At 49.9% G+C, this 18,255-nt stretch overlaps 1 protein-coding gene across 2 annotated transcripts in view; it reads right to left on the minus strand.

Moving 5' to 3' along the window:
- Positions 1 to 18,255, minus strand: part of GNAO1 (G protein subunit alpha o1) — a 146,330-nt gene that overhangs the window by 49,211 nt on the left and 78,864 nt on the right. For both annotated transcript variants that reach the window (XM_082005835.1, XM_082005834.1), the window contains exon 4: positions 538 to 698. In XM_082005835.1, the coding sequence (XP_081861961.1) occupies positions 538 to 698 (161 nt within the window). The remainder of the gene's footprint in view (positions 1 to 537; positions 699 to 18,255) is intronic.

The following is an 18,255-nucleotide window of genomic DNA, read 5'->3' on the forward strand; positions in this document are numbered from 1 at the left end:
CAATCACCATTAAAAATAATCTGGATGTGGTCCCTAACAATAGAGATGCCACCAACCGCATTATGAGAATAACGCAATGCCACAGCGAAGAGGTCCCTTACCCATGGCTGTAATCCAGCTGCCTATCAGTACAGTGTACGACTCAGAAAAGCAAACCCAAGAGCCGTGCTGCTACACGAAGTGAGTGATCACACCCTTCTGTTATCTATCAGACAAATGGAGAAGCCATTAGCCACACCCGTGGGTTGGTCTGCCTCTGCTCACTAGATCCATATTTGTAGAAACCTACCTGGAGCTATTTGGGAGCAGTTTGGGAACCTGGCCCCAGGGTCATGGACCTGACCCCAGACTGGCCAGAGGGGACACGAACGTCCTGCCTGATCCTTTCTGCCTTGCAGCAGTCTGTCACACAACACATATCCCAGTCTGTAAGCAGAACCACTGCTGTTCAGATCCACTGCTATGACGTCATTAACTTTAGTTAAAACTTTAACAAGCCCAAATGCAGCTGCTTAACACAAAAGGGTATGGACTCACTACTGGGCCGAGTCGTTAAGCTGATATTCCCGGGACCGGTTGAAGCATTCTTGGATCCCAGAGTCTGCCCAGAGTCTCATCATAGCTGACAGCAGCTCTGGAGAGAAGGGCTCTGTGTCCTCCATCCGACTTACAACATCGCAGACCATTTTGGCATCAGCCTGCAGAGGAAAGAAACAAGAGGTCACATAGATGCTCAAGACAGAATTGGAAGCCAGATATTTCAGAAACAATTCACCAAACCGTGAGTAGGAATAAAGCAGCTGCATTTCTCAGGATGGGGCTTTAGGATCCACACCCTATGATCCAACAGAAAGGGCAAAAGGAAGATGGAGCCACAAAGAAAGAGGTTATTTGTGCAATACACCTCACATCAACAAATATTTCTATTCAGCAGACAAACCAGTCAGCACTGTGTATGTGTGGAGCTTCTTGGGAACAGAAGGAAATTCATATAGGTACAAGTATATTTTAAATTGTTAGCAAAGTGATGCATATCCTGTGACAATACCTGTTTTAACCGAGTGTGTAACCTTGCTAAAGTAGGGGCTGTTTGTATCTGAAATGACAGCAGGATCCAGAAACAAATTTTTTCAGATGCTGGTTTATTGCTTTTCCTGAATTCTTGTTCTTTGCTACAAGCCCCTGCTACATGTTAACAGACAGACCACCTTGGCTGGCTGTCATGCTTTGTGACTCAGAGGGAGAGGAATCTCCTGCGGTTAAGGAGTATGGCAGTGAGGGCAGGGCCAGCTGGCTGGTTTCAGATGGAATCTTTTTTGGTGAGAAAAACGCAATTCGCTGGAACAGCAACTTTTCCTGGAGGATAGTGTTCTGACACAACTCAGGTCCGGAAGATGTCTCAGATTTAGGATGGGAATGTCTAGACAGCCTTGGAATAGCTGAGTTCAGCCCCACTGTAATAGTCCACGGTGGCTGATGCTTCACTCATGTGTGAAGCAGGGCACCCAAATTCATGACATCCTCTACTTGCTTTGCAGTAAGTGGATCTCCCCCGCCCACCCTCCCAAAAGCCCAGGGGTGTTGGCTAATCTGCAGTTTTTCTTTCATTGCTCTGAAAATTTTGGAAAAGTCTCATGTTTCTACCAGCTGAAACAAAACCAATTATTATTGCTATAATTAATTGGAGAAGAGGAGCTCTTATTCCTTATGTGTGCAAACTAGTGAAGACAACCTCCTTGTTTTATCACCTTTTCTCTTGTCTGCTAGACTGAACTCATTCTTGGACAAACGCAAGTGGAAGTTTTCGCCTTCCAGGGTGTTTGGTCTAAATCAGCAAACGCTGACCAGATACATGAGTCTCCCAAAAGGGAGTGCAGGCAGTGCCCATGCTTTGCTGTCATTTTCGTACGGACAAACAACCCCCGTCCATCACAGCGACCTGTCTCATGAGCACAAAGCCATCCGCAGTTGGGCGTGCAGCACCCGGGGAGCCGGCACGTTGCCTGACGGAGAAGCTCCTACATCCTTCCTGGCTACGGCAGGCTCTGCCCTGCTCCTCTGCCCTGCCTGGTGCTGCTGGTGCTCCTGTTTGACACTCAGATTTAGCAGCTCCGATGGGGATAGCCCAACTGCTGAATGGGCTGCTCTCCCTGGGTACCGCCAGCACTGGGGACAAGGTGTTACAGGTTTTGTGGCAAAGCAAACAGATTATATCTTAGGTCATGGGTACAGTTAGAAGTGGAGGAGCGCTAGTATTGGAGAGCACCACAATAACCTAATTGCATGGGTGGAAACAACAAGGTGTATGACATGGCCTGCAGGGCCAGGATCAAAACTCCTCTGCAGCCTCTCTATATTGAACACTGAAATTGTTGAAAAAATGCAGGGCACCAAACCGCTGGCACTGGAGACTAAAGCTGCTGGAGATTTCAACACTCAGTGAAAGAGCCTCAAGTCCCCTGAACATCCAGCCTTTATGAGCTGAAGAAGTGTCAGTACTGTATGGAGACACCACCCCATAAAATTTAATGGGGTGAAGTCTCTATGCTTTGAAGACTTCATGAACATAAAGTCTTTCTCGCAGAATACTTAACTTCATATTTTAGTGCCCAGGAATCCTCCCAGCCCTCTGTACAGATTCTGCTCACTTTGGAGAAACGGTATTGGTGACTCACACCTCAAAGCCAAGACAAACGAAGAACCTTGAAGTGTTCAGTTAATTTCAAAAGCTTGTCTTCTGCCCCAGAGTGCTTTGGGAGCTCGGTGAATATTCATAAATCACCAGTACGGTTTGCCTGCCCTGCTGGAGCTGTAATTCTGCTCTTTTCACGGACTCTGACACAAAAGCTGCTAATGGCTGGTCCACTCGGGGCTGCGGTCTGGCATGGCCCCGTTACTTGTGCATGGGTGGTGCAGAAAAAGCATCCATGCTTTCAGTCAGGTAGGAAGGAGGTCTTTTGTATTTTATCTTGACTACTGGGGGTGGAGAGGGATTATAGGTGTAACTCACAGATCTGTCCATCTGTCTGGGATGGTAAAGCACATCTGAAGCTCTCCAGCTGTTATGGGCAGGGTCTGGGCTGCTTCTGAGCTTCGTGGATTTAACTGCAGGTTGCTTTCTGCAAAGCAGCAGAGGGAACGGCACAGTTGTCACATCTTCTGTGCTGGGAAATAGCTGCCTCACCTTTTCCACTACTGAGACTTGTGGCAGTCCCCTGTGACTTAAGACTACGCAAGAGGGTTTGAGCAGAAGACATAGATGAACAGTGATGACAGGGCAGCACGGGAGCAACCAGGGACAGGCATCCCTGGCTGTGGTTATCAGGTCTACTTGGCCCAGAAGCAGGGCTGAGCTCGTAGGGCAGGGGTTTGTTTTGGTACATGCTCCTCTGCAGTCACTGGAGGTCCCTTTTGGGCATGGGAGAGGTTGCCTTCCCGCAGTGCAGGCAGCTGCCTGCAGGCAGGCCAAGAGTCGACAGCCTGGAGCAGGGGAACGGCTGGTAAGAAAGTTTATTTCTCATGCTGAATGGTAATAAAAATATTCCAGACTCGGTTTTATTTTGCAGAGTGAAGCATTGAACACTCAAATTTCTAGACCTAGAAAAAGCAGGTGAAACGAGTATTTTTAAAAATACTTCTCCCCCCTGCCAAGGATGAAGCCCCTCTGTCAAGGAGCATGGGGCCATCCAGGAGTTCAGGCATTTGTTGGATGATTTAACGAGCAATTAAGGATCCAAGAAGAGAAGATACCCCTTTCTTTTCTCACTCTCCAGGCTGCATCTCAAGCTGGGAATGACATTAAAATCTCCAGGCCCCCCCCTCGCCCGGGCCCAGCAGGTAGATTTTTAAATACTGCCTGATTGACTTTTCCCTTCCCGCCTCCCCTGGGTCTGGTGCTCCCGCTTTTCCTGAGGTGAGAGGAGCCGAGCCTCCTGCCACGCTCTGCCTCTGTACTGAAGCCAGCAATTAAATAAAGAAAAACAAAACAGACCAGCCATCGTCCCCGCCCCCCCGCCTTGCAGTTCCCATCCGACGGGGTTTTCGTTAATGAATATCACGGTGGTATTTCAGATACCTCAAGAGCTAAAAATAGGCAGCGCTCTGCCCCGGGGACTGCTGGAAGGAGCCACAAAATGGTGCAGGGCTGCTTCCTCCATTGCTGCCTCTGCCTTTCCCCACTGCTCTGTCTCCCGTCCCCTGGGTGCAAGCTGGCTGGGAGGAGGGCAAGGGGTTGAGCTGGACTCCCTCAGGCTGGTTGTTATCCGGCAGGAGCATCCCAGCCCATCCCCGCAGCTTTCCCAGGCATCCCACTGCTGCTTCCCAATGGCTTGCCTTTTCCACAGCGGGTCAAACCCTAACCCCCGAGCCGACTGCCTTTGGGTTGGTTGTTACCGCCAGCAGGATTTGTTCAGCTCTGCGTCACTCTTGAACACCGAACGTGCCCACCTACAGCGGGAGAACTGGAGGTGGCTGGGCTTGGCTGGGAGAAACAGCTGAGCTCAGAAACCCTGGGGTGGTGAATTATACAGCCAGGCTTTAGCCATCAGGATAGAAGACCAAATAACCCTTTGCTACAGAAAAAACCTCCTCGCCAGCCGGGGAATGGCGCGAGCTCTGTGGGGCCAGGGCAGGGTGGGGTTTTATACAACAGTGAAATCCATAGAGAGATGTGAACAAGAAGCTTGTAAGCTCAGCGGGAAGTCAGCATGTCTCCTTTCTAACCCTGGGTTGTGTGTCTACCTTTGCACCAGACACATGGTATAAATCCAGTTCATAAGGCGATCAGTTTTCTCACTAACCTGGACATAACGGCAGTTATTTAATTGTCTCCCATATGTCACTGTCACCAAGCACACAGGCTGTGCTCAGCAAGCAAACTTGTGACTTTGTTTGCAACAGCCACGTAGCCCAATTAATTTGTTACCTTGCTGGAAGGGAGAGGGGCTCTTCCGAGCAGCCTGACATTACTGGCAGTCATGTTCGTCTCTGCAAGCTGTTTATTTTTCATCGTGCAGATATAGATCACCCCTAGTTATTTGTTCCTCACCATCAGCCATGATCCGTGCCCGCTAAGGATCCTGCCTGCCGTAGAGTTGCACTGGAGCGGGACTCAGGTCCCCGTCTCTCTGACCATTCTAGGATAAATCCTGGCTCTGATCCTTTGAAGTTGCCCAGACATTAACTAAGGGACTTTTTCAACAGTTTTCTGGAAGGGGAGAATTTAATGGAAAGGCAAAGCCTTATGTGAAGCTATGTGGTACAAGTCTGCTAACCCCTACAGGGCTGCGCTGACTTACACCCGCAGGAGAGCTGACCCAGAGCGTCGTATTGTACCGTGCTTTCCTTTTGGTGAACTACATCCCAGTAAATAGCACTTTTGCTGTTATTTACTCTGATTAATCATACTTGCCACTCAGCCTATCTCAAGGGTTAACACTGGGGCAACTTCCTTTGGTGGCTGGTTGCACTCAAAGCTGCATCTCAGAACATTTCAGAAAACCCATGCGGTGGAGGGAAAAGACAAGCATTGCATTTTGCTGGCGGTGCAAGACAAATCAGAGGCCCCGAACCAGCTGTCAGCAAGCTCATCTTGTATAACCTAGTGCACTGCTGAAAAGAGTAGTGGCCATCACCAGCCGGGAACCTGGGGTGAAACTGATGTCTTGAAAGCATCCAGCATCCACAAAGGATGTCCCTGGCAGGGGACCTTCTTGGGGGACCCAGATCCTGACCTCAGGGCAGAGCAGTACACATCTCTGCTACTTCAGTGAGAACCAAGGTCCTGTAACTTGGGGACAGAACATGGCTCATAAGCTGAAAGCCTCCTCCTTAGAGAGCATCTCAGAAATCTGGACCCTGCTTCGCAGCTGAAGTGTGGCTGCATCACAGCAAAAGCTGGTTATTTTCACAGCGTTTGCAGCCTGAATGAATTCTGGAAACAAAGCAGAGCTGGTGAATATGCCTCTTCCAGAGACATGCAGGGCCCAGCTCCAAGTCCATAGGAGTTTTTGTAGACGCTGAATAAATAGCTACACGCATCACTCTCCCCCTCATTCACCCTCTCTTTCTCACACATCTGTTTCCAAGCTGACCTCTGCATCTGTGGAAAGCTGGCTAGCGTGAAGCAGCTGCTGTGCACTGCAGCAGAGACAACCTTCTCCCTTCCTCCTCCACTCTTCCATCCACCTTCAGAACATTTAACTGAGGCCTCCCACCTCTGCTTGGCGTTTGGCCTGCTGGGCATGTAATCTGAGAGACCCTGAAAGGCGCTGAGCTAGAAAAAAACTATCCAGTGACTTATTCAAATCTACTCCTTTAGAGAACACCACGAGGTGGGCACCCAAGATACATCCCCCCTGCCTGCACTCGTTAGTCAGCAGCGGATCTGGAAAGCTCCTGACACAGATCACAGTGGTCTGGGAAAGACAGGTTTACGCCGATGCGGAGCTCAGCGTAGTGCTCTCCAGCAATTTGCATCACACAGCAAAGCTAAGCCTAACAAATTAAGTTAGAGATGGCTGGCTTTCCTCAGCGTCATGCTAGTCATCTTCTACCCCGCTCATGTAAAACAGCTCAGAAAAAGGTTGGTTGACTTGTGTACAATGCCAAAGGGCTTCTGTCTGCAGGCAGGCAGACCATTTTGTACAGAAAACATAACCTGACAGCCACGGTGACATGCAGATCTCCCCTCCCAAGGTTGTGCGGTCTGGCTAGCAATTAGTACAGGCCTGGTTTTCATATCCTTCTGGAGCCAAGATGTTCCCATCACCTCTGACTGTCTTGGCCAAACAACTTCTGTGTGTCTGGTAGCTGGTCTAGGATCGCTATCCTGAAACCTTGTTACTGCTGTGTTTTCTGTCCGCTGCTTCCTATTTGGGGAGACATTGAGCAGGACTGATATTATAGATTATTACAACTCTAAAGCAGGCCAATAGCTTTGTGTTTGGTACTACTTTTATTCCTACCCATCCTGTAGGATACTGCAGCTCAGCAAATAAAATTTGCTAGCTCATATGTGGGTATAAACTTCTTTTCGCCTCCTGCAACGCACATACAATATTCCCTGTTTCCTTGGGTTACTGACTATCTGGCAATCCAGGGACTGGATAATGCATGGACTAGGCTAACACCTTGGTCTATCAGGTGGCCACTAATACTCTAAGAGTTCCTACAGCCCTACATCCTGTAGGAAATAGCACTTCATTCAGCAGAGAGGTGGAAAAAACCTACCACCCAACAACACAGAACTCAACCCGCAAGAGGGATGCCGCCAAAGGGCAAGTCATTTCCCAAATTCGCTTTGTTCTAGGAAATTGTAGGGTCCTCCCCTGTTCTTGAGGAGCTCAGAAGATCTCCTGAGGTGAGCAAGACAAACACAGTGAATTCCTAACCTGATTTTTCCAAACAAGGATGGGAAAGCCAGAAAGCATGTGTTAAATGGTCTCAAAATAGGTCCTGACCCGCTACCTGCAATGGAAAGTGAGAAAACAGCACTTTGACTGTCCCAGTCACTTCTAATTCAAGAAGATGGCATCCCTGAGAGACTGAGAACCACTGCAAACTCCACCAGCATCCCTCCAAGGGCAGGATGCTCTGATGGGTCCTCTGTCCCACAAGCACTGAGCAAAAGGGTTGGGTACGGGACCTGCAAGCCCAAATGTCATCCCTCGCTGATAACTTTCAGGCCATGCCAGCACAGACAGTGCTGCCCACCAGGGAGGGGATGAGAGGGAGAGTCACAGATGGGGGACATTAGCCGCATGGCTTCATGCTCTGCAGGGAAGTGCTCTGCCGCGATGCCGAGGAAGAGGCTGCAAACATGTAAAGACGAGAGAACAAAATTCTTGCAGCCTCCTGCCCTTCTTCTCTCTGTAAAATCCTCTCTGCGGGGTAAAAGTCCATAAAATGTAACGGCACGGGAGCGTTTGTGTTGCAGTAAATGGCAGGGAAATGCCTGATATCCCACAGTGGGAGCAGGTGGGGAAGCTGCATTGGCTCTGGGCATTTGTAAAATAAATGGCTATTTTACATTCATTGCAAAGCGGATGGCTGAGGACACGCTGAGTGGCAGTGATGGTGATTCTCTGGGAACCTGCTCCGGGTTTGGGAATTCCTGGTGCCTTTATCCCGTACATCTTCTACTTTTCAAATGTCTTTAAGATTTTCCACACCAACGTCCTTCCGGGCGACTGTGTAAGGGTGGCAGGGCAGAGGGGACACGGTTTCATTCCAAGCTTTCCCACCACAACGTGGGAAATGAGCTTTGTCTTCAGAACAGAAAGGGAAACCAGCCCTTATGCTGGGAGTATTCCCAGGACAAAGCCGGATTTTTTTCAACATCTCTGGCTAAATGCCGCTCATGTATGACGATTTATAGGGCAGTGCCTTCCTGCTGGGAAGCCGTGCAGCGCTGGTACCTAGTAATTAGTTTAATGCTCAGAGCTGGATGCTGAACGGTGGGTGCTAATCTCCACTCTACAATTCATCTAGCAGATGTAGCAGTGCCTTACACGATGAAGGGCTAAGTCTGTGAGTTACAGTCATCTGTCCCTGAAGAAAGTGACGGTTTTTCAATCATAAAGAGCCTTGTTTCATTTCATGGTCCTATTTTACTTGGTGATCTGTGTTGAAGACATATACTTAAAAGGACAAGGTGGAGAGGAAAAATTCCCCCACCCCAATCATGTTACATTTCAGCTCCCTGTTGCCTCGTCTCTTCTCTGTAACCCGCAACTGGGATAGCTGGGTAGGGATTTCTTACTGCTTTCCACTGAAAGAGCTACAGCAGTTGGTGGGTTTGGTGTCCATACCCAAGCCTTCTGCCTGACAGGGTGTCTCAAAATTATTTCTTGCATTGCTGGTGTGAGAACAGGTATCACAGCAGCCAAACAATACTGCATTTTCCACTTGCCGGCAGAACTGAAAAATGAGGTGGTGTGAAAAATCAGCTTGGATCAAACATGTTCCCCTGCAGTTCTTCTGTGGGCCTCCAAAAGATTTCATTTCACATCCAGCCAAAGCACTTGCCTTGAGCCCCACCAAAATATTTTAGCTTGTTACGAGTTATTTGAGGGCTCAATATTATTATTTTAAATGTAGGTCAATTTTCAAACAAAAATTTTGTCTCCAAATGAAAAGCTGGAAAAATGAATGAAAACAAAACACTTTGGCCATTCAGGAATGTAAAATCGTTTTGACAAATTCTCCAGATTTTCCACATAATTTCGTCTTGACCATGACTACCTGTAGTTTTTGACCGGATTTTACAAATGTTTTTGGTTTCTTTTAGATTGTGTTTTTTAGCAAATTCAAACATTTCTGTCTACTAGGTCTAGTAATAAGTACAACAAAAACTTTCTTATCAGGAGACCTTCATTCACTGCTTATTTGCAGTTTTAATTTGGATTCTCACCACCTCAAACTTTCTGGCTTTCAGCCATGTACTCTTTCACCAAATGTCTTACAAGACGACCACTGCTGAGAGCAGACGAAGGGGTTTTCCCTAGGTTTGACCTGGACTTTACAGGAGCAAAACAAGGTACGTAAAGTCCAGCACCTAGACGGCCAGGATGCAGGTACTCAGGGCAAGAGGACATGCCGGCACTGCGATTTAAGAGCTGTCCCAGCAACTGGCTGAATATTAACTAACGGGGCATCGCGTCAGGCAGAGAGGGCACTTTGGGAACTAAGTTTCTTCTGCAAACGTAATCAAATTTCTCTTATTTGTGTAAAGAAGAGGTACTCTGGGAAGAGGGACCTCAGAAAAAAAAGACAGTGCTTTGCTTTACCCAGCTTTCCCTATTGCAAGTTGACATTTTCTGTGGAACCTCTATGAAAAGAGAAGATGGAAGCGTGCAAATGTAAGTGTGCAAACCCATGGTCATTTTAGGATCATCACTGGCAGCAGTTCCCAATGCAGATACCCAAGAAAGATGCCCAAGTAATGCATATGCTTACTGCCTTTGCCTGCACTGGTTTGATAACTCTTTGCTTTTTGGTCTCCGGCTGTGATGGAGCCGCAGGGTGACCCTGGAACACCATGAAGGGGATGGGCTGAAATGAGACGTGATTCATTGAGTGGTTGGTTAGCACAGTTTTGCCCATGACTTTGATTATTACTACAGCCTTCATTTAGCTTCTCTCCCTCTTAATTTCCAGCTGCCTGTGAACCCTCCTCTGCGGGAAGATGAGGATTTCGAAGAGGAGGAGCATTTGGCTGAGGTTCTGCTGGGAGCGGAAGTGGCATCGGACGGGGCTGAGGTTGAGAAGCAGCAGGTTAAGGTGTCTGCAGCTGCCTAGAAGGGAGCCCCAGAGTTCAGAGTGGATGAAAGACAAAGTTGCAGCGAAGTCTCTCCCGTGCTGCTGTATCTCCAGCAAAATCAAGACTCGGGTGCTTGTCACAGGCTCAGAGGAGCTCTTCCTTTGATCAGTGGGGATTACAGAGACTAACCCCAGCAAGTTCCTCCTTACCGGAGCTGAGTTTATATATTGTTTCAGGTTGCTGCGGAGAAAAATTGTCCTATATTTTCCTTACAATAGCATCAAGAAAGTTCCCCAACCCTTTGGTGAGGTGAGGATGGGAGGAGGACGGAAAAGAGGCAAAGTGAGAGAGGAGGGAGGGGAAGGAGGGGGATCTGGCGGGGTGGGTGTGAGCATTGCCATTCCAGGGGAAGCTGTTCTCGGAAGCTATTAACAGGAACTTTCTTTTATTAACTGCTCTATTCAGCGAGAGTGGATAAATGGGACCTCAGGTGCAGCATTAGATGACAGGATAGTCCGCAAAATAAGAGGCTGGCAGAGAAATATCTTTGTAACAGCTTAACAAGGATAGGCAGAAATAGGCTGGGGGCCTGGGAGAAACCTTTGATGCTGTTGTGTTTATTATTTATTCTTATGGCACAAATATAGCATCAAAGAATGTCAAAAACAAAAAGCCCATAACCTGCTGTAGCTGGATTAGTCCTGTATCTCTGTAACCATGGCATCACGTAGTATTGACAAGGAAAATTAGCAACAATGGGGAAAGAAAAGCGCCTGGCTCTTACGACACTTGTGAGGATGAGGCAGACTTCCTTCCTCCGGTGAGGATGCACCAGAAGGGATAAGAAAATCTGTGAGCATCTTCCTAGCCTGGGCATCTGTGAATCTCAGCTATGATGGAAAATGCCACAAAACAGCAAAGTTGCTCCCTCGTGTGTAATCCTATGTGCTACACATGGGGAATATAGGGTGGGCCCCCCGCGTAAAACATTTTACTGCCATTGCGGAGCACCTTGATTGAGCCCCACAAAATGGTGGGGATGGCACCAGCGCCTATTTGTAGTTGGGAAGGGAAATAGCTGCAACATCTCAAGCACCATGGTCAAACCTCTCCGTGGCTGTGACCTGTTCACGTCTGCGGGTGTGATGCTGCCAGTCCTTGCCCGCCGTCGCTCAGGCCCATCGTTTTTCAGTGCTTTCCTTCCTTCCTCTCTGCTGCTCCCGCTCTCTTCGTGCCAGCCTCCTTGGCTCTGCAAGTCATGCAGCCGCTGCAGCTAGAAGCCCTCCCTCGTGGTTGTACAGAGCAAAGGACCGTGTTGACATGAGTAACAAGGCATAGGCTTAATACTGTACTGATTATTTTTTGGAAAATAATGTATATTCACTTTTTTCTGGAATGCTTTTGCTGGCTTGGAAAAATTTCAAGTACCAGCAGGGAATTAGAGAGCTTCTTTTAATCAGTTTTTGTTTTGTTTCTTTTTTTGCATCTTTGCGGAAGAAGGAGTAAAAGCCTACTCCAAAATGTTCTCCACGGAGGAATCGGGATTTGTCAGTGTCATGCAGAGATGCTTCTGGATAAGGGGAAATGGGAACAGTGCTGCCTCTCACCACCTCCCAAAGCCCCCCTGCAGAAGGGGTCAGACCTCTCCTGCAGACGGATTTGGGGCAGGAGGAGCCGGCATGCTCCAGCCGCCCGGCAGCAAAGCTCAGGCTGGGGGTCTGTTTACACTGCCCCTGACTCGCCCTGCGGCACAGAGCAGAATTGCCAATAAAACCTCGGAGCAGAGATTTTCACGGTTGTCTAACAGGTCTGGAGATCTGATTTCTTCTAAAATAACTAGACCGGGCCTATAGCCACCAGGTACATCTCGGCAGCGGCGTGCGCAGTGGTCCCTCCCCGACATGCTCGGTTAGTTGGAATGCGCGAAACCCCAACAAACCCAAGTGTCTGCCATTCTTTGTTTCTCTTTTCTTTCCCTTCTCTGCTTCTTTTTCTTTTTCTCTCCCGCCAATCCTCTCCCTCCCCTGTGCTACTGCGGCTCTGCCTGCCTGCCTGCCTGCCTGCAGCCATCCCCAGCCCCAGGAAGAGCCCTGCGTGCGTGGCGCTCGCTGGAATGCCATTCCTCTTGCAGGCGTTCAGCCATGGTGCATTGCAAAAAAACATCCCCGGTGGAGTGAGCGATGCCAGTAAGACATTCGCCTTCCCTCCAGCTCCCAGGGCTACTTTCTGCCTTGGCTACGAGCCTGCTGCATCTTTGTGTGGTTAATAAAAATAACCTAAAAGTACTCGGGAGCAGCAGAGCAATCCCAGAGACTCCAAACATCTAAGGGGCTTTGTTTCCAAGGCAACATCTTGTCTCCTAGCTGCAAAAGGCCACGGGAATGAAGGCAGCCTATGGAAAAAGAATAGCTCAATGACAACAACAACAAAAAAATCTGCTGGGGAGCATATTGGGAAGAGAGGGGAGAGAGGGGTGTTCTTAGGGGGGCCAGGAAAGAGCGAAGCTGAGCGAGCCAGGGCTAGCTGCACGGAGCATGCAAAGGGACAGGGTGCAATTTATCTCATGAGAAGCACCATCCTGCCCCCATTGAAATGCACAGCACCGCTTCCACCGACTTAATGGGAGCAGGGGAGCTTGCACAAATCAGCTATTCTTTTCTTTTCTCCTTTTTTAAGCTACAGTGTTTGAAGATTTGAGCTAGTTAAAAATAATCCATTGTCCAAGGCAGAGCCTTCCTGGGTGGGTCCCAGGAGCTTTTCAGCCAGGGCTGTAGCATGCTCTTGATTTTAACCACCCCAGGTTCCACTGACGGAGCTGCCTCCTCCCCTCCACGCCGCAGGGCAGCGAGGCGGGAGGTGCCAGAGCACGGGAGCATCCCTCCGGCTCTTCCCATTAAGAAACATGTTTTCACTCATTTTTTTAGGTTTCCAGAGCTGCGCAGTATGTGAATACCTGTGTGCAAGCCAAGCTGCAGACTCCTTTTTTTCACTATGCTGCAAGGGCGGTTTTGCTATTACAGCCATACGAGCTAGCTGCCCCAATAAGCAGACTTGAGGCTTCAGGCATGGGAAAAGCACAGACCCCTTCTGCCCTCCACGTCCCACTGGTGACACCCGTGGCCCCTGTCCGACAGCACCCTCCCTCCAAGAGGGCAGGCGGGCAGGTCTGTGGCTCCACCAGGTGCTATTTAATGTGCACGTCGCCCTTACCTGAGTGACTGCCGCAGCAAAATACCCCCAAGATCATTTATGGGAATGGTATCAGACTGGGAGGGGAGAGGCTCCCCAGCGCCAGCCGAGGCGCTTGCCTGCAGACACCCTGCTCTTGCCTTTCCTCTGCCTCATGTCTCACAGGAACGCCTAAAAGCTTAGGATCACGGTGCCAAGTGAGCTGCTGGAGCTCCTCCGTGTCCCAGGAGGCAGCACGGATGCCCTGGGAACGTGACAGGCATTGGGTCAGGAGCTCCTCCGGAGCTGGCTCCCGGCTCCTCAGCAGTGCGGAGCTCCACCGCGCCAGGAGCAGGGTCCCGACACAGGGAGGGAAGGAGGAAGGAGCCCAGGTGTTTCCCTGGGGTGGCCAGGAGGGACGGAGGACATCAGAGTGCTGGTCTCTGCCCTGGGCTGGAGCCAGCCTTGGGCTCATGCTCTCCCTCTCCTTTTCCTCAGAGACTCTTTGGGATGATGAACAACTTGGCCATTGATGTCCTGCCTGATGTTAAAACATTTTATATAACTAATGTCTTTCCTTTGTACCTTCTCTCAATCAATACCATGTGAGCAAGAGGTTTGCAGAGGGAGAGCTGCTGAGAAATGCTCCCCTCATGCTTTTTTTTACACCCTCTGCTGTGGGCAGAGCAAATCCATCCGCATGGATGGACAACTGCTATTTATTATTCAGCTTGGTATGCCAGGGAGAGCTCTATCTGAGCAGGTTTTGAGATGATGAGGTTTGCTTCTCACTCCCCCTCCTTGAAATGGTTTTAATTTAGCTTAACTCAGGGAATTTCTCTGAAACTGTCCCAGCAGAACGAGGCTGGAATTTGGCCCCCGTCGCCCTGCCCTGGGCACCGAGATGGAGGGCTGCCTCTGCCTCCAGCCGTGTGAGGTCTGCCTGCGGGGAAGTACAGCAAGTCTGGCTGCTGTCACCACATCTTCCCCACCCGGAGCCCAAGCCCAACTGGACGTGCAACAGGCACTGCCAGTTCGTCACCCTCCCTCGACTCGTGAGAAGATGCTGCCCGGGTGAACGGGCAGCCTGCCTGCGGCCAGCAGCTGCAGAGCGGAGGGCAGGGAGGCATGCTCTGTTGGAAAAGCTGGGGATGACCAGGCTGACGTGTCGCTCTGCTCCCCCTCTTCCCAGGGGATGCTCAGCGGGGGCAAGCCCAGATGACTGGGAGCTCCTGGGGCTTGGGGAGGGCAGGGCAGGGACAAAAGGTGAATTTAAGAATCAGGAAAGCGTGGAACTTGAATGTTTGTATCAAAACCGGTACAGCCATTTTACCCTCTTGCCCCTATTTCTTCTTTCTCACAGGTACCCGCCATGTGTATCGCACGCCTGATAATTTTCTGCCCTAAACTCATTTGCGGTGTTCCTGGATCACCCTCCACGGCCGTAGCTTTCATCCTTGCGTGGCTGAACTTCACTTCTACGTGAAATGATTCCCACAGAATACATCAAGTTTTCACTTGCAAATACTCTTTCAAAGCACTCAGCCCCACTTCAACATGACATATTGTATGGTTTGTGCCACCCTCTGTACAACTGGCTCTTAAAATAATTCATAATATAAATATAGGGATTGGGATTTTCCAAAGCACTTGGTATTGACCTAACCTCAATCACACCACGCTCAGATGTAGATTGTTATCAACAGGGAACAATGAATGTTCCTGAAAATCCCATTGTTTGGACATAATAATAGAGAAAATAGACTTTGCAGGATACATTATTATTAGCTTGTTAAAAATTCTCACCTAGATGTCTTAAAAAATGTAGTTGCTCAGGTCATTAATGGCATCTGCATGGACAGTCTCGTCATTATGTCTGAATGAATAAATAGTATTAATTGCTAATAAATTTCTAGAATAAATTAGAGCTAAAATACAGCGAGCTGGGTGAGCAGCTACCTCTTCTGGCTTCTCGTGTTGTTTTTCAAGGGGCATGAACAGGAGACAATGCAACTGTTACCCTTGGTCCTAACATGATCAGGTGCCAAGCACCCATTGAGCAGTCCGCAACACTCCAGCCCCTTCCTGAAAACCTGCCTGCCCCTTAATTTTCTGTGCCACCCTTCTGCTTCAGATGGGTTAGCTCACTTGCTTGCTCTCGATGGACACACACAACAGGCTGGCTTCCAGAACCTCAGCCCAGGGATAGACAATACGCACTCACATCTCCTCCACAGATAAAAATTGTCAAGCTTTTAACTTCCCTTTGAGCTGATAACTTCAGAGCTATAGGCCAAGCTGGAAATGCATTTCCAACCCATGTTTGCCTATCAGAAGAAAGCTCTCCATCACTCTCTGCCCCTCCTTGCGAGCCACAGCGTTCAGTAATGAGGCCATTGATGGAGCAGTGGTATGTTCTTTTGTCCCTGCCAAAACCCTGCTCCCTTCTATTCAGCTCAACAAGATGTGAAGCCCTGGTGCTGCCAAGCGTCCTTTCAGCTGCCAAAGGAAAAGGAGCTAATCAAACGAATAAAAGAGCCCCTGTGCCAGGCTCCATTCCCAGCTCAAAGCCCGCAGATACAATACCCGCTGGCTGGACCGCTCGGCTGCGAGCGGCTCCTGCTCTGCCCATCCCAGGGCAAGAGCCACGGGCTCCGCCGTTCCCGGTCCACATTACTGCTGCTTCAGTTAGCCCGTGTCAGAAAGCTGCTGCATTGAACCCTCTCAAGGCACACCATGGCCTGTACTCGCTATTCCTTTTTTCTTTTTTTTTTTAAATTCCTTCCCACAATGCCAGCTTCCTATCTCTCCCCTCCTTATTTCCCACACCGAAGAGAAAAGCCTCACGCTGTGCCTTTCACCTCCCCCAGGCTCATCAGCAGGCAGCACGTCTGAAGTCATCTTCTTTGCCTCTGTTTCAAACTCTGCTTGGTCATAAATGAGAGGAGACTGTTGGTTTTCGGTATAAATATTTCAAGCATCATATAGGTCACTCTCCTGTAACGCTGCTCGGTCAGTGATGCTGGCATTACCGGCTGGGCAGCGGGTGTAAAACGGCATTGCTGCGCTGGCTCTGCTGCTGCTCCTCACCGATTTACACCAGGTGAGGATGGGGTTTGTTTTCGGCTGTATCCTGATCTGCTTCTCCAGGACATTCTTCCATCTTTTCGTTTTTAGCACTGACATTAAGTATTTAGAGCATAAAGTGACTAATTTGCCTCTCTGCAGCCGCTACGTTTTGAGGCCATTTGGGAATTGCTGAAGTTATTTGCCACCTACAGCCCAGCGAGTTTAATAAAGAGATCATATGTTTCCATACTCCTTTGGATCCCACATATCTTTGTGCAAACCACTTATTCATCATGGAGCCACCACGATGCAAATGGTTGGGAGGCAGCCACTGCTGGGGTTAAACGTAAGGGCTATTGCACAGTTTAGGTTCACACGCAACAGTTTAGGTTAGGTGAAAAGGTTGCTTTGCCAAATGAATAACACCAAGTTATCTGTTTCAGCTGGAGCTGCTCCAGTGCTTTTGGCATTTCTAGAACTCACGGACACTGCAAAGAATATTTAGAGAGGCAAAAAGTAATTTACACGCTTTGGAGGTCAGCCACGGCGCCGCTGTAAATGCCTCTCTGCTCTCGTAAAAAAGTGCCACGGGCCCTCCAAAGGTTGCGGGCGCTCAGCTGCTCGGGCTTGCATCTCTCCTGCCAGCACTGGGCCGCTCTCACTGCAGGGAAAAGTAGGCCAGCCCCGAGGTGGGGAAGGATGCCGTGTGCTCGGCAGCCCCGCATCCCTCTGCCGACGCTCTCCTTCCTCCCTGGAAAGCCTGCCCGGGCGATCTGTCCTTGTGCGCAATGATCCCGGCTCGGCCCGAGATGCCGGAGGAGAGGGCAGCCTTCGGCACTGCTGTTTCAAACGACACCAGGCTGGTGGTGTAGCTGAAGCGCTGGCTTGCCAGCGCTCACCAGGGAACGGTGCCGCGAGGTGGGAGAGCACAGCGGAGCTGGCTCCCCCGGCCCCAGACGCAGCAAATACACACGGGGACGGTCGCCGTCAGCGGCCGCCTTGGTGCCGTATTGCAGAGGGGTCAGCACAGCTGCTCCTCTTGGACCTTTTGCTCATGCTGAACCCACTCTCATGGTTGCCTGAAATGGAACCTGCAGCGCCGAAGTGCCGTGTCTTCGGTGATCCTGCCCCGCCGTGATATGCAGGTGACACAAGAGCTTTCCAGCAGCTCTGCTCCCAGCCCTGACACGGGAGGTAAAGTGGGGACGTGCAACTTGTGGGCCCACGTTCCCCCCCATCACAGCTCATCATCCCTGCACAGCAGCAGGGCCCCACGCCGCCTGTGTTTTGGCTCATTCTTTAGCTCCATACAAAGCTCTTCTGCTCTCTGGCCGGACTAGGAATCGTTCGGCTGCATCTGTAGCTAGTGGTCTGCTGAAGCCCTGAGAGATGGGCCTGTCTCCTTCCTCTGGAGTCTCAGCCATGGGGTCATGGTCTACAGCGGGCAACATTGTGTCAGCCCAACTCGTTTATTGTCATGGGCCTGGTGAGTCTTGCCTTCAAAATCCGTCTGCAAGCTTTGCACGTTGCTGGGTGAGGGATAATGAACTCCTAAGGCACTGCGTTCTGCAGTGAGCATCCTTCTGGGTCCGTGGTGTCAGGTCCTGGTCCCCATCTCTTCCCGACTTCTGTGCACCAGACTGAGCTTTGCTTCCTCCATGGGAGTGCTAATTCCCCTCTCCTCACCCTTAGTCATGCTACTTGCACCGGCCCGTCCATCCCCAAACCAGAGTTTGTGTGATGCGGTACCTTCACCC

The sequence above is a fragment of the Phaethon aethereus genome (genome assembly GCF_964289735.1).
Source record: "Phaethon aethereus genome assembly, chromosome: 13".
Classification (NCBI taxonomy): Eukaryota; Metazoa; Chordata; class Aves; order Phaethontiformes; family Phaethontidae; genus Phaethon; species Phaethon aethereus.